The sequence below is a fragment of the Psammomys obesus genome, unplaced genomic scaffold (assembly GCF_907164565.1).
Source record: "Psammomys obesus unplaced genomic scaffold, mPsaObe1.curated_primary_1811, whole genome shotgun sequence".
In the NCBI taxonomy this organism is placed as follows: domain Eukaryota; kingdom Metazoa; phylum Chordata; class Mammalia; order Rodentia; family Muridae; genus Psammomys; species Psammomys obesus.
The window spans coordinates 27,558,328-27,573,396 of record NW_026585797.1 but is presented as its reverse complement, the minus strand read 5'-3'; the positions used below and the strand labels follow the sequence as shown (position 1 = coordinate 27,573,396).

At 39.3% G+C, this 15,069-nt stretch overlaps 2 protein-coding genes across 2 annotated transcripts in view; one reads left to right on the top strand and one right to left on the bottom strand.

Moving 5' to 3' along the window:
- Trdn (triadin) overlaps window positions 1-15,069 on the bottom strand; it is a 350,576-nt gene that overhangs the window by 46,360 nt on the left and 289,147 nt on the right. The gene's annotated exons all lie outside the window — the stretch shown is intronic.
- Window positions 3,964-7,168, top strand: LOC129670818 (mitochondrial proton/calcium exchanger protein-like). The gene has a single exon (XM_055599465.1). The coding sequence runs from the start codon at window positions 4,100-4,102 to the stop codon at window positions 6,320-6,322; it is 2,223 nt and encodes a 740-aa protein (XP_055455440.1). The 5' UTR covers window positions 3,964-4,099; the 3' UTR covers window positions 6,323-7,168.

The window sequence follows — 15,069 nt, the reverse complement described above, 5'->3', positions numbered from 1 at the left end:
TACTTAAATTTTAGGGGTTTTTGTGTTCTTTGTTTTGTGTTGTTTTGTTTTTTACTTTGAGTCTGGGTCTCACTCTGTAGCTCTGGCTATCTAGGAACTCACTATGCAGAACAGGTTAACCTCAGCCTCCCACAGATCTGCCTGCTTCTGCCTCCCAAAATTAAAAACCTTTTTTAAAAAGTATATTTTGAAAGTTATCACTTCCCTGATTTCTTTCTGAGTCCTTTTGTCACATGTGTTTAGGGAGGCTACTGATTTTTGTGTGTTGTTTTTTTTATGCTGCTATGTTGCCGAAAGTGTTTATCTGGTGTAGAAGTTTCCTGATGATGTTTATAAAAGCATTTTTATAAAATCACATTATCTACAAATAAAAAAAATTTGATCTCTTTCTTTCCAATTTGTATCCCCTTGATCACCTTGTGTTGTTTTATTGCGCTGGCTCAGACTTCAAGTACTATATTGAATAGACTGAATAGGTATGGAGAAAGTGGACACTAGTATTTTTCTGATTTTAGTATAAATGCTTTGAATTTTGATTGTTGTTGTTGTTTCGGTTAATGTTGGCTGTGGCCTTGCCAAGAATTGTTTTTATGATGGTAAGGTGTGTTCCTTGTAGCCTAAGAGCCTCAGGGATTTTTATCATGAAGAGACATTGGACTTCTGTCAAAAACCTTTTTGCATCTAATGGATTGATCATGCTTTTCTGTTTTTCACCCTCTTTATGTGGTGGACAACATACCACAGTTTTACATATGGTGAAACATGCTTATACCTCAGGGATGAACCAACTTGATCATGGTAGAAGATGTTTTTGACATATATATTTTTTATTAATTAATTTAAAACTGTGATTAATTAATTAATTACAATTTATTCACTTTGCATCCCTTCTCTAGCCCACTCCCTTGTCTCCTCCTAGTTCTAAATTTGGCTTGGAAGTATTTTATTGAGCATTTTTTCATCTATCTTCATAAGGGAAATGGGTCTATGATTTTCTCTCTTTGTGGAATCATTGTGTGGTTCAGGTATCAGAGTTATGGTGACTTCATAAAAAATTGATAATCTTCATTCTGTTTCCATTTTGTGGCATAATCTGAAGAATATTAGCACTAATTATTCCTTAAAGTTTTCATAGACTTCTTCACTGAATCTATATGGCCCTGAGCAGTTTTTGGTTGGGTGATAGCTTTTCTTTTTAATATTGAAAATAAGTTTTTATTATATACAGTGTATTCTTGTTAGGATTTCTACTCCCTGAACCCCTCCCAGGCCCTCCCTCACTTCCACACCCACTCAAACTGACACGATTTCTTTCTCTCATCAGGAAACAAACAGGCATCTAAAAAATTTTAATGGGTGATTCTTTCACTAAGATTATAGGTTTGTTTAAATTGCATTTCAGATCTTTTTTAACTTTTGTCGGTTATATCTATCAAGAAATATATGCATTTCTTTTAGGCCCCAGTTTGGTGCAGAAAATTTTAAGTATGTCCTTATGACTTTTGAATGCCCTCTCTATGTAGTGTGTTGTTCTCCTCTTACCTCTAATTTTATTATTTGGATTCTCATTTTCTACCTTTTAGTTTAAAGTAAGAATTTATCATTTTACTGCTTTTTTTAAAGAACCGACTCTTGACTCTTTGTTTCATTGCTTCTTTGTATTATTATGTTTGATTTTTATTTTATTTTTTTATACTTTTTCTTACCATCTGTTTCTCATGGGTGTTATTTCTTCTTGTTTTAGAGGTCTTACATGTGGCATTAATTGGGATCTCTCCACATTTTTGTATACAGACACTTAGTGCTATGACTCCCTTCTAAGAATCACCTTCATTGTGTCCCATAATTTTGAGTACATTCTGTTTTTATTTTCATTCAATTCCAAAAAAACATATTTCTTCTTAATTTCTACTTTGACTCATTTTTCATTGAGTAGTCAGTTGTTCCATTTCCATGAGTTTATAAATTTTCTCTAGATTTTGGTGTTGTTCATGTCTAGCTTTAATTCATGTTTGTCAGATAGAATGCAGGGTGTTATTTCAATTTTCAAGTATCTGTTCAGACTTGCTCTGCGTATGAATTATGCGAACTAGTTTCAAGAAAGTTCTATAAGCTGCTGAGAAGAAGGTATATTCCTTTGTGTTTCAGTGAAATGTTCTGTAAAGGTCTATTAGGTCCATCTGACTGATAACATCATTTAGCTCCAGCGTTTCTCTGTTTAGTTTTTGTTTGGATAACTTGCCTGTTGGCAAGAGTGACATTTTGAGCTGAGCCATGTGAGGACCAATATGCTATTTTCAGCTGTAGCAGTTTTTCTTTTATGAACTTGTTTTTGGTACACAAATGTTGAGAACTGCAATATCCTCTAGGTGGATTTTGTTTTTCCTTTGATGGGTCTGCAGTGTCCTTCCTATATCTTCTGATTCACTTGGGTTTGAACTCTATTTTGACTCAGCTATTAACATTTGCTTGCTTCCTGGATTCATTTGCTTGGAAATCTTCCCCTGTCCTTTTACCTAGAGGTGATAATTTTCCTGGATGATGTGGTGTGTTTTCTGGATGCAACAGAAAGCTGGATCCTGTTTTCTAATCCATTCTGTTAGTTGTGTCTTTTCATTGAGACCACTGATGTTGAGGAATATCAACAGACAGGGCTTATTTATTCTTGTTATTTTGTAGTTATGGTGTGGCTCATCCATCCTTCCTTTTGATTTTTTTAGTCTGGGATTTTTTTATCCTTTGCATTTTCTTGGGTATGATTAAACTCTTCATATTGCAGTTTTCCTTCTAATGCCCTCTGCAGTGATGGTTTGATAGATAGATACTGCTTTTTTTTTTTTTTTGGTTTTGTTGTGGAAAGCTTTTCTTTCTCCAACAATTGTGATTTATAATTTTGCTGACACCTTAGAGTTGTAGAGAATCCTGTCATGCCTTTGTAACTTTTAGAGTCTCCACTGAGAAACTGGGTGTTATTTGAACAGGTCTGCCTTTACATTGGTCTTTTCCCTCTTGAAGCTTTTAATATTCTTGCTTCTTTCTGTATATTTAGTGTTTGGATTACTATGTGCTATGGATAATTTTTTTTTTCCTGGTGCTGTCTATTTGGCGTTACGTGTTCTTATACTTTTATAAGGCACCTCTATCTTTAGGTTGAAAAAAAAAAAACGTTCTGTGATTTTGTTGAAAATATTTTCTATGTCTTTGAACTGGATTTCTCCTCCTTCCTCTATTCTTACTAGTAAATTTGGTACTTGAATGTGTTCCTAGATTTCCTGGGGGTTTTTGTGCCTGAGTTTTTAAAAATTAAATGTTTTATATAGATATGAGGTATGCAGATTTTTTTTTCCTGCCTTGCCTTTAATGCCTAAGATTCTTTTTTTCATGTCCGGTATTTCTCTGTGGTGATATTTACCTATTAGATTTTTTTGTTTCATTTCCTAAATTTTTATGTATCTCAGTCTGAAACTTCTTTAGTGATTCTATTTCTAATCTCATTTATTTATTTGTTTTTTTATCTGTTCTTTTTTCATTTTACATCTTAGTCCCTTCCCTCAGCTCCGCTCCTCCCAGTCCTACCCAACCTACCTCTTTCCCATATCCCCCCCTCCCCTACTCCCCAGAAAAGGGGAACCCTCTCCCTCACCCCCAACACTCAAGCCTTTTCAAGTCCCATCAGGGCTGACCTCTTCCAATGAGGCCAGGCAAGGCCGCCTGGGAGGGAGAAGTGATCAAACAGCAGGCAACAGGGTCCATGTCAGAGACAGCCCCTGCGCCCCCTCCCTAGAGCACACACCGGAGAGCTAAGCTGCCCTAAGGGAGGATGCTTTAGTCTCATCCCGACGGGGAATTCGAATGGACAGCGGAAGTGGCTGAGCGGAGGGAGCGGGGTAGGAGAAGGAGTGCAGTGCGGAGGGGAAGCGAGGGCGGGATCTATTTCTAATTTTAGGGCTTGGGCTCCGGAAGTCTGTGCCTGGACATGGCCGCTGCGGAGGCCGAGTCCCTGAGCTGAGCGCCCGCTGCCGGAGCCAACCGCTGCCGCCAACCGTCCGTCCGTCCGGGCCCGGGAGCGGAGGGCTCCGGAGGAGGCGGCGGCGGGCGCATGGCGGCTTTCGTGCCCAGGAGCTGGCACGGCCTGGGGCTGGCTCGCCTCGGGCTGCCCCGCGCCGCCCTCCCGCGGAGGAGTTGGAGGGATCCAGCCCGTCTCCACTGTACCGGGACCCTGAGGCTGATAAGCCATGAGAACGTACTGCTTCGCGGCCGGACTCCGGCCAGCCCTGCGTCCTACCTCTGCTTCGAGGGTGAGCCGCCCAGCGGTGGGGGTCGGAGGCCTGAGGGCCGGGCCACCGCGGCTTGGCCAACCTGGGCACCTGCCTCCGCAAGGGTGGTTGTTACAGGACCTCGCCACCTCCCCGTGCGCGCCTGGCACTCGTCACGCCCCCTGGGAGAGCACACTGTGATAGAGAAGGCCCTGAAGTCCCTAAAGGACAAGAATAAGAAGCTGGAAGAGGGTGGCCCCGTGTACAGCCCAGCGGCCGAGGAGGCGGTGGACAGGTCCCTCGTGCAGAAGGTAGTGGCCGAGCTGAAGCATTACTACCATGGCTTCCGCCTGCTCTGGCTGGACACCAAGATCGCTGCCCGCACGCTGAGGCGCATCCTGGACGGCCATACCCTGACCCGCCGCGAGCACAGGCAGTTTCTCCGCATTTGTGCGGACCTCTTCCGCCTGGTGCCCTTCCTGGTGTTCATAGTGGTGCCCTTCATGGAATTCTTGCTGCCCGTGGTTCTGAAGCTCTTCCCCAACATGCTGCCATCCACATTCGAGACCCGGTCCACCAAGGAAGAAAGGATGAAGAAGGAGCTTCGGTTGAAGCTGGAGCTAGCCAAGTTCCTCCAGGACACCATCGAGGAAATGGCTCTGAAGAACAAGGCAGCCAAGGGGAACGCCACAAGAGAGTTCTCTGCATTTTTCCAGAAGATCCGAGAGACGGGAGAGAGACCCAGCAATGAGGAAATCATGCGCTTTTCCAAATTATTTGAGGACGAGCTGACCCTGGACAACCTCACGAGGCCTCAGCTGGTGGCACTGTGCAAGCTGCTGGAGCTTCAGTCTATTGGCACCAACAACTTCCTGCGTTTCCAGCTCATCATGCGCCTGAGGTCCATAAAGGCTGATGATAAACTGATTTCCGAGGAAGGGGTGGACAGTCTGACTGTCAAGGAATTACAGGCAGCGTGTCGCGCGCGAGGCATGCGAGCGCTCGGCGTCACAGAAGAGCGTCTGAAGGGCCAGCTGAAACAGTGGCTGGATTTGCACCTCCATCAAGAGATCCCGACATCTTTGCTTATACTGTCCCGGGCCATGTACCTCCCAGACACCCTCTCACCTGCTGACCAGCTCAAGTCCACCTTGCAGACGCTTCCAGAAATTGTGGCAAAGGAAGCTCAGGTAAAAGTGGCGCAGGCAGAGTGCGAAGAGGTGGACAACAAGGTAAGGCTGGAGGCCACGCTCCAAGAAGAGGCCGCCATCCAGCAAGAACACATGGAAGAACTACAGAGGGCTGCCGGGGCTGCGAAGGACATCCAGCCAGAAGTAGCGGAAGCCATTGTCCCTGGAAGGCCAGGGCCCGAGCTTCAGCCAGAGGTGCCTGATGTGGTTCTGCGCTCAGAAACATTGAAAGATACGGCACCTGTGCTGGGAGGTTTGAAGGGAGAAGATATAACCAAGGAGGAGATTGACATCCTCAGTGATGCCTGCTCTAAGCTAAAGGAGCAGAAGAAGCCCCTGACCAAGGAGAAGGAGGAGCTGGAGCTGCTGAAAGAGGGCGTCCACGACTACAGTGAGGACTTACAGGAGATCAAGATGGAACTTTCAAAGACCGGTGATGAGAAATCTGTAGAAGAATCCAAAGCTAGCCAGAGGCTGTCAAAGCGAGTCCACCAGATGATCAGGCAGATCGATGGGCTAATTGCACAGCTGGAGACTAGTCAACAGAATGGAAAGGTGGGTCCTGAAGACATCTCTCCTCTGACAGGGGAGAGTGTCGTCAGTGTCAGCGAGTTCATCAGAGCCATGAAGCAAATCAAGCAATTTCCAGAACACAAGCTCATCAGTTTGACCTCAGCCCTGGATAAAGATAAGGATGGGAATATCAACATTGATGACCTTGTTAAGGTCGTGGACTTGGTGGACAAAGAAGGTGTTCAGATTTCTACCACCCAGGTAGCCGAAATTGTGGCCACCCTAGAGAAGGAGAAAAAGGTGGAGGAGAAGGAAAAGGCCAAGGAGAAGGCTGAGAAAGAGGCCACAGAAGTAAAAAATTAGAGTTGCCTGGCTTTCAGGCACACTGGGTCTGTCTTCATCATGCTACACCAACCACAACAGGGATGACAGAAAAGCAATTGCTTTGAGGTGATTCTTGGTGGCAAATCTAATATTTTGTCCGGAATAAATCCAAAACTTTCATAATAAAAATATGTCTTGAACTGTTTTCATTATTTCATTCCAATATATATGTTTTGAGAGACTTCATTAAGGGATTCATTCATACCATCTTCAAGGTCTTTAATGTATTTATAATCTGTACTGTAAGTCACTGTCTTATGTTCTGTATTGCATTTCTCGGGGTCTGCTGTAACAGATTACTGGGTTCTGGTGGAGAGATATTGTCTTGGCTGTCAATTATTTTGTTTTTGCGCTATTGTCTAGGCTTCTGGTACTGGGATGGTAGATGTGATTCTATGCCTTGTCTCTGTTAGGCTGATTTCTGTGCCTTGATTTCTGTTGTCCACTTTAAATGTTTGAGAAGTGTTAAGGTTGTATGTTGCCTGGTAGTGAATGTTTCTTCCAGCTGGTGGGGAGCAGAGACAGCTAGAGGTGACCTAGCAGAAAGGCTTTAAGAAAGACCTAAGGAATCCTGTTTACACCTAGAAGTGTTTCTGCAGGAATTGGAGGTGTGGTGGAAAGAGGAGACCCTGTCGCAGTGAGATGAATAATTACCTGGAGAGACAGGAATAAAATGCCTAAGTGGACTCTGGCTCTGAACCAAGAGTCAGACTCTCAAGTAGATGAAGTTGAGGTTTGCTAATGTGAGCATCTATTCTTTAGACCCCTTTGCCATTTAAGAGCTTAATTCGTAAAAGCTTATTTTATGGATGCCATTACTGTCAATCACTAAACGTGTTTAGTTATATGAAAATATACTTCCTAGGTTGGACTTGTATGATCACTGAAATTAAACTAACCCTAAAATATCAAGTAAAATCCAGTATTCCAGGGCTAAGCTTGGAAACTTCAGAGAATACAACAACAAAAACAAAACAAACAAACAAACAAACAAAAAACACGTGGTTTGTGAGAGTATAGTACTTGGATGCCAGAGAGCAGAGGGGTTGGTTACTTTTTTACCTTCTTCGATGTTTTTTTTTTTCCTCAAACTGATTAGTGATGCATAAGAATACAATATCTGATTTGAATAACATTTGACACTGAAGCCCTTCATTTTGAGCATTTCAGAAACTTAGAATCAAATAATCCCCAAGCAGAGCCACTGAGCACAGAACCTGCCTTTTCACTTAGGGCCCTCACTTTTCCAGGCTGTTGGTTTCATTTATGAAATGTAAATTGCTGTTGGGCCTGGGGAATGGAGTTTCATTAATGAGTTTTCAATGTCAGCAACACTGTGCTCTGAAGTAGAAAAGGCAGGCCATAACTTCAGAGTACACACCAGGAAAAGAGGAAACAAGGCCAAGTTTGTTAAGGAGTTTCTGTTTCATCCTCTTAACAAAATTAATGTACAAACCCAAGAATCATCATCAGTTTTAGAACACCTCTATTTAAATACTTGAAGAACAAAATACTGATGTATTTGATATCTTCCCTTATTTAGTTGTGTTTACCTAATGGTTTCCTATTTACTGCTGTAGCTCACAGAAGGCTTATATGTGAAGTAAAGTGTAAAAACAATATCACAGTAGCCAGTGATATTTTGCATTTGGCACGTGGTATTGACTCTCAGGGAAGTGTATTGAATGAATTATCTATTATATTTATATAGTGTTAATTAATAATCATTAGTGCTCTAATCTCAATATTATAGATATTTTAGCTGTTGTGGAGGGATTTTTATTTTGTTAAATAATTGGACAAGTTATATAATCCCCAAATGCAGTCTTTTAAAGTGAATATTGGGCCGCTTTACAGATGACAATACTGAGGTTTAATAATCTAAACCCATTTTGCTTAGTAAACAGCACAAGTGGTATTTGATATTTTTCTTTATTCCAAAGCCTTAAGGAATAATATTCTTAATATTATTATATTAATATTATATAATAATAATTACTTCTCTAATATAATTGCTATAAAAAATTAAAACCTTTTAAGTCATGACACACAAAAACTATATAGTAAGCTGGATTTTGTGTAGGTAAACTATATTACTTAGACTATATACCTTAGAAAAACTACCAGTAGTCATTAACATTGTAATTGCATATGCTTCAGTCCAGCCACTCAGGTATCTATATTTTGGAGTCAATCATTAATCACAAATTGTATTAATTCATTTCTTAAATTGAGCTGGTAGAAAGAAATAAAGATCCTAAAAACCAGTAGAAAATTGATAGCCATTTCACATACTCCAGAGGAAATAATGTCTTGGGAAGATTTTCTGTTAAAACAAAAGATTGCAGAACTAGTCACATAAAATTATCTATTGACCATTTGTTCAGCATATTGAGCTTTTGTCTGAGGATCTGAGAAAGCATGGTGATTGAAGACACAGGTCTAGAGTGACTCTGAAGATGAATTCTGAGTCTGCTGAGATAATTGCGTGACCTGGGCAAGGCAACCTCCATACTCCATTTTCACACTAATAAAAACAGGATTTCTGTGAAAGCTCAATTGAACACTACACATGAAGTATTTAATGGATCCTGGGTACTAAGCAGTGTGTGCTAGCTGCTTTATTAGTATTTCGTTTTCTGCACTCTGAACTTAATGTTAAATAGTAAATATCTAAGTTTATTTTCAAATAAACCAGTGACATTGTAGTTTGAATTATATTGATAAATGTGCTCTAAACCTATGGTTTTCATATCATCTGAGTAATCATTTAGATTTTAGGTAAAATTGTGCTGCTCTTCTACTCTATTACTACTCAACAGCTTACACGTTTTCTCTTTCTCTTTCACACACACAGACTAAACACATACGTCTCTCTCTTCCTGCCTGTCTCATGTCTCACATATAGCTCTCAAGTTATTACGTCAACAAGGAACAACAATAATTCTTTAGGAACTCAGAGAGGCACAATTGTGAAATGTCTGTGTTTGTAAGTGAACTGCTCAGTATTTTATACTGAAACCCTGATTCTGCATCTATTCTGGGCAAGATACCCAAAGGAGTTTGATGGTCAGATGAGTCCGCTGAGTGGACACGGAACACACATAATAGGCCAGAGGGCCTTGTCCCTGTTCGGCTCAGAATAAATGCATACATTGTTCCTGCCTCATTCTGTCATTTCATCATCAGGATCCTCTGTCTCTTCAATATTCTTAACACAATGTAGCACATAGCTGAGAGTGCCACCCTGCTTTCACCTCTTCTTCCTCTTATGCCTAGTTATATATAGTCTCATTAGGCTTTCTTGGCCTGAAGCTTCCAGATGTGAAGTGTGTGTGTTTAAATAGGTAAGATATAATTGGGGGTGTGTCTGCAAGCAGTGCAGGTCGCACAAAATCTCTTCAACGAGAACAAGCCCTTGTGCTGCTATTTGGAGGTGGCGGGATAACTTGGATGTATTCCAACTAATGGTCCAATCACTTTTAAGCCTGAAAGGGACGCAGACATTGTACAGCACTTACTTGTTAAGGGGACAAACAGATATGCTCCATGGGTTGTTTTGTTTGATTTGTTTGTTTGTTTGTTTGTTTGTGTCGTTGGTTGGTTGGGTGGTTGGTGAGTTCATTTTTAAAAGGTAAAGTCCCTAAAAGGACTTGGGTTTCTTTCTCAGGATAGTGGTATGAATCTTTTAAAGATAAATGATAATAATTACCAAGTTAAAAAAGAATTTCTGGTACAAGTACACATTGTCTTTTATCTGGTTCATAACTGTAAAAATAGTAGTTGACCCTATGTGAAAAATGATTCACTAAAAACTTAAAATAAGTACTAACTAATTAGGTTGATATGACATTTAAAAATTACCCCAATGAAAGAAGCATATGAGAGTGGTACGGAAAGTGGACTCACTGAGTATTGGTAGCTTTCTGCCTCATGCTACTCTCTCCATTTTAGTGAGGGCTTAATTAGAATATATATGAATCTGTATACACACATGTATATGAGGGAAGGCAATGCTTTAACCTATAAATGTTTGTAGTTATGCCTATATACATATTTCAAGTCCGTACATACCACACATTCTCAGTGTCATCATGACTCCCACTAAATAAAGGATGTTAATTAAAATAATTTTATAATAAATAATCACATTTGGATAGGTTAAGTTCCCACTTGGTCTAGTTTCAAGATCTTTTCCTGCATTGTTATTCTTTTCCCTTTTAAGGAAAATTTTGAAAATTAAATATATATTTTCAATTTATTTATTTTTTATTAATTACAATGTATTCACTTTGTATCCCCCTCAATCATCTCCTCCCAATTCCCCCTTCCTCCTTCTTCTACTCCAATGACCCTCCCCCAGTCCACTGATAGGGGTGGTCCTCTTCCCCTTCCATCTGACCCTAGCCTATCAGGTCTCATCAGGACTGGATGCATTGTCTTCCTCTGTGGCTTGGTGAGGCTGCTCCCCCCTCAGAGGGAGGTGATCAAAGAGCCAGCCACTGAGTTCATGTCAGAGACAGTCCCTGTTCCCATTACTATGGAAACCACTTGGAAACTGAGCTGCTGTGGGCTATATCTGTGCAAGGGTTGTAGGTAACAACCCAGATGTCCCTCAACAGAGGAATGGATGCAGAAATTGTGGTACATTTATACAATGGAATACTACTCAGCAATTAAAAACAAGGAAATTATGAAATTTTCAAGCAAATGGTGGGAACTAGAAAGGATCATCTTGAGTGAGGTATCCAAGAAAGCAGAAAGACACACATGGTGTATACTCACTTATAAGTGGATATTAGAAATATAATATAGGATAAACATATTAAAATCTGTACACTTAAAGAAGCAAAATATCTTATAAAGTAACTGGTAATATATATGTTACTTTACAGGGAAATAATATATTGTCTTTTATTTTAAAATTTGTAAGCTACATTTTTTTTTCATTTATTTTATGTGCATGTGTGAACTTTTAGATGTCAAAGGAAAACGAGCAGGAGTCTGTCCTCTTTTTCAACCCAGGTACCAAACTCAAATTTTAAAGTGTGGCAACAGGCAGGTTTTAAATGTTGAAGCATCTCTTGGACCTGGAAAATGATACATTCTAGATATAAAAATAAAATACCTATTAATTATTAGAGTTGTTTTTGATAGGTTTTCAATGATGTTTCATGATTTCTGTATAAAAGTACTACAACTATTAAATTTATTATTTATAAATAGATATTGTTTCTGTTGTTAATAGTATCAATTTAAATAATTAATATTTAGATTAGTCATTGTTGAGGTTCAGGAATAAAAAGTTGCCTTTGTACCTAAAAATTTGTTAGCATCTCCTACTCTGACCAAGTCTGTGTGTATATAAAGTTGACATTTTCAGAGAGATAGCAATACACTCTGCAAAGGTAATAGCCTCACCTTTCCATTTTCAGTTATGATCCATTTCTTCCATAGAGACTATGTGATACAGCGTTCAAACTGAAATGGCATTGTTAGTGTATTCCTCAAGACTGTGGCTATATCTATGATAACAGCATTTTTTCATAATCTTTGTTATCTTGCCTGCTAACCATTGCCAATGAATCAATGCTGGAATTTGATGGGCTTTAATTTCTAGAAATAAGTTAAATGTCTGTCTTCACTTGTGTTGCAGGTGACTGTAACTAACATTCTTTGTTTCTTTGTTTTGCTATAATGAATCAAGTCATCATGTCTTATGAATGTCTTAAGTGATTAGCTCTTCAATTTATAATTATTGTATTACACTGTTAACTGGAATTTCATCTTCTGAAAATGTTCCTCTGGTATGTCAATTCCAAGCTGACTATCATGGTGCTCGTTTTGATCAAACATTTGACATACTGCTTCCTAATAAGGCCCTGAACTTTTTTTTCTCAGACAATATTCTTTAGAAACATTACAATGCCAACTCCCTTCTCCTTTGCAATGTAGAGAAATCTCCTTGCCTTGTGACAGATTTGCGACTTAGGGATGTCTTCAAAGGACCTAAGAGTAATTTTTCTAATATTAAAAATATGGGGGCAAGTGAGTCTTCTCTTCAAGGAGTCTAACCAATAACTACCAAAAAGAAAACACATGAAGAGCTAGTCACACTGTTATACCCGGCCTTTTGAAGTCAGCACTCACAGAGCTCTGTCACTTAGCACCTCCTGAGTTTGGGGTACAATAAAGTTGAACTCAGTTTCTTTGTTCTAAGGACCAATCTGTCTTATGTTTTATAAACACAGAGAATTAAGGCTTCCTGGCAGGTTAGACTCTGGTGCAGTTTTTCTTTGACATCATGATTGTCTCATAATAGAACAACTTCAGTACATTTCTCCCTGATTGCCTCACCTGAAGCAATTTGCTTACCATAGAAGAAGCTATCTGCAAACCCATTTAGTGTCACTTTGAGGATAATGCTCTCTTATTTATTCAAATTGACGATGTTTTTAGTAAATCTTTGTTATTCACTTTAAGGCTAATATCTTTTTCAATCAAATTATCCATTTGTTTAGTAAATTTTTGTTATTAACACTTATTTTCCAAACTGTTTTCTTTACCTAAATGTTAGAAATATTTACATAAATTTCAACAATCTATTCACCCATAATTTAAAACAGTATGCTTTGCTTGCAAAACACTACTTATCTTCAACTCTCATCTACAGTCCATCTTGGTCTCTTCCCTTTTTCTTTTTATCTTTCTATGTTTCTTCTACTCTGTGATAAGTTTAGCCAAAGAATTTCCATTTCACTAACCGTTCAAGAATATTCCCATTAACAGATATTCATCACTATCATGGATTAACATTGTCACCTAACACAGATGTGTTTATGTCCATTTTTCTACAAGATACCTAAGGCAAAAAAAATTGAAATGAATTAGAAGAGTTGGCATATATGTAAATTGGAATACTATTCATTTTTAAAGAAAAATGTTATAATTTTTTATTTATTATTTGTTACAATTTATTCACTTTGTATACTGGCTGTAGCCCCCTCCCTTGTCTTCTCCCAGTACTACTTTCCCTCCTTCTTCTCCCTCTATGCCCCTCCCCTTCTATCTGACCAAAGTTTATCAGGTCTCCTCAGGACTGGCTGCTTTGTCTTCCTCTGTAGCCTGCTAAGAATGCACCCTCCATAGGGAAGTGATCAAAGAGCCAGCCACTGAGTTCACATCAGAGACACTCCCTGCTCCCCTTACTAGGAAACTCACTTGGAGATAGAGCTGCCTTTGGGCTAAATCTGAGCAGGGGTTCTAGGTTATATCTATGAATGGTCCTTGGTTGGAGTATCAGTCTCCGCAAAGACCCTGGGCCAAGATTTTTTGGTTCTGTTGGTCTTGTGAAGATCCTGTCTCCTCCAAGTCTTTCTATCTCTCCATTCTTTCATAAGATTCCCTGAACTCTGTCCAAAGTTTGGTTATGAATCTCAGCATCTTCTTTGATACTCTAATCATTGTAGTCTTTAGAGGACCTCCATGGCAGGCTCCTGTCCTGTTCCCTATTTTCTCCTGCTTCCAATATTTATGCTGTTTGCCCTTCTGAATGACGGTTGAGCATCTTCCCTAAGGTCTTCCTTTTTGCTTAGCTTCTTTAGGAGTTTAGATTTTAGTACATATATCCTATGATATATATGTAAAATCCTCTTATAAGTGAGTATATGCCACGTGTGTCTTTCTGCTTCTGGGTTACCTCACTCAAGATGATCTTTTCTAGTTGCATACATTTGCCTAAATATTTCATGCTTTCCTTGTTTTTAATAGCTGAGTAGTATTCCACTGTGTAAATGTGCCACAATTTCTGTATCCATTCTTCAGTTGAGGGACATCTGGGTTATAAAACTTTTAAGAAAATGGATGGACTTAGATTAAAGTGAATTCACTCTTTCTTAAAAAGAAAAAGCGGCATACTCTCCCTCACATGTGTAACTTAGCCCATAATATATGTATGTATGTATGTATGTATGTATGTATGTATGTAAATAAATGAACATGTGGGTATGGTAGAACATGTAGAAAAAAGATTAAGAAAGGCTAAATGTTAGGAGATGATGGAAGATTGCCATTAACACTTTATGAAAGAAGGTAATAGCTCATTGTTTTTCTAGTTCTAACTCCACCATGGTTTATTTTTTTTAATTTTTTGATCATGGATATATACATAAAATATATTCAGTGGTGAAAATATGATATACAATGTGAATTTCCACAGATCACATCTTGAATGGCTAGTCTAATTCTATGGAAGCTCATTGAGTTTTATTTTCTTTTAGTTGGTCAGTTTTCATGTAGGATGTGCAATACATTTATATATTTTAAAATATGATTTAAAATTCATAAATAATATTTCCATTAACATTTTTTCTGCCTATCACCTGTGATTGGGGTTTAGGATTCTATTTGCTCTTAGAAGATATCAAACCTTCATAGGAAAATTTTATTGCTACTTTCCTTTAGCATTTCCCCTAGGCTTCTGGCCCATCTGGTCTCAGGCTGTTGGTTATCTTATCCAAGCAGTGTTTGGAATGGATCCCATGAGGTAGGCATCGAACCCAATCAGATATCGGATGATCAGCTTTGTGCCACTATTGTACCAGAGCATCTGCTGGGCAGGTTACCATTAGGCAGAAACATTTGTTAGTAGATTGGTGCTTATCTTTCTTCCTTAGTAGACTGGAGAGTAACTCCCATTGTCCTGGACACTAGAAAGTAGGGGTGAA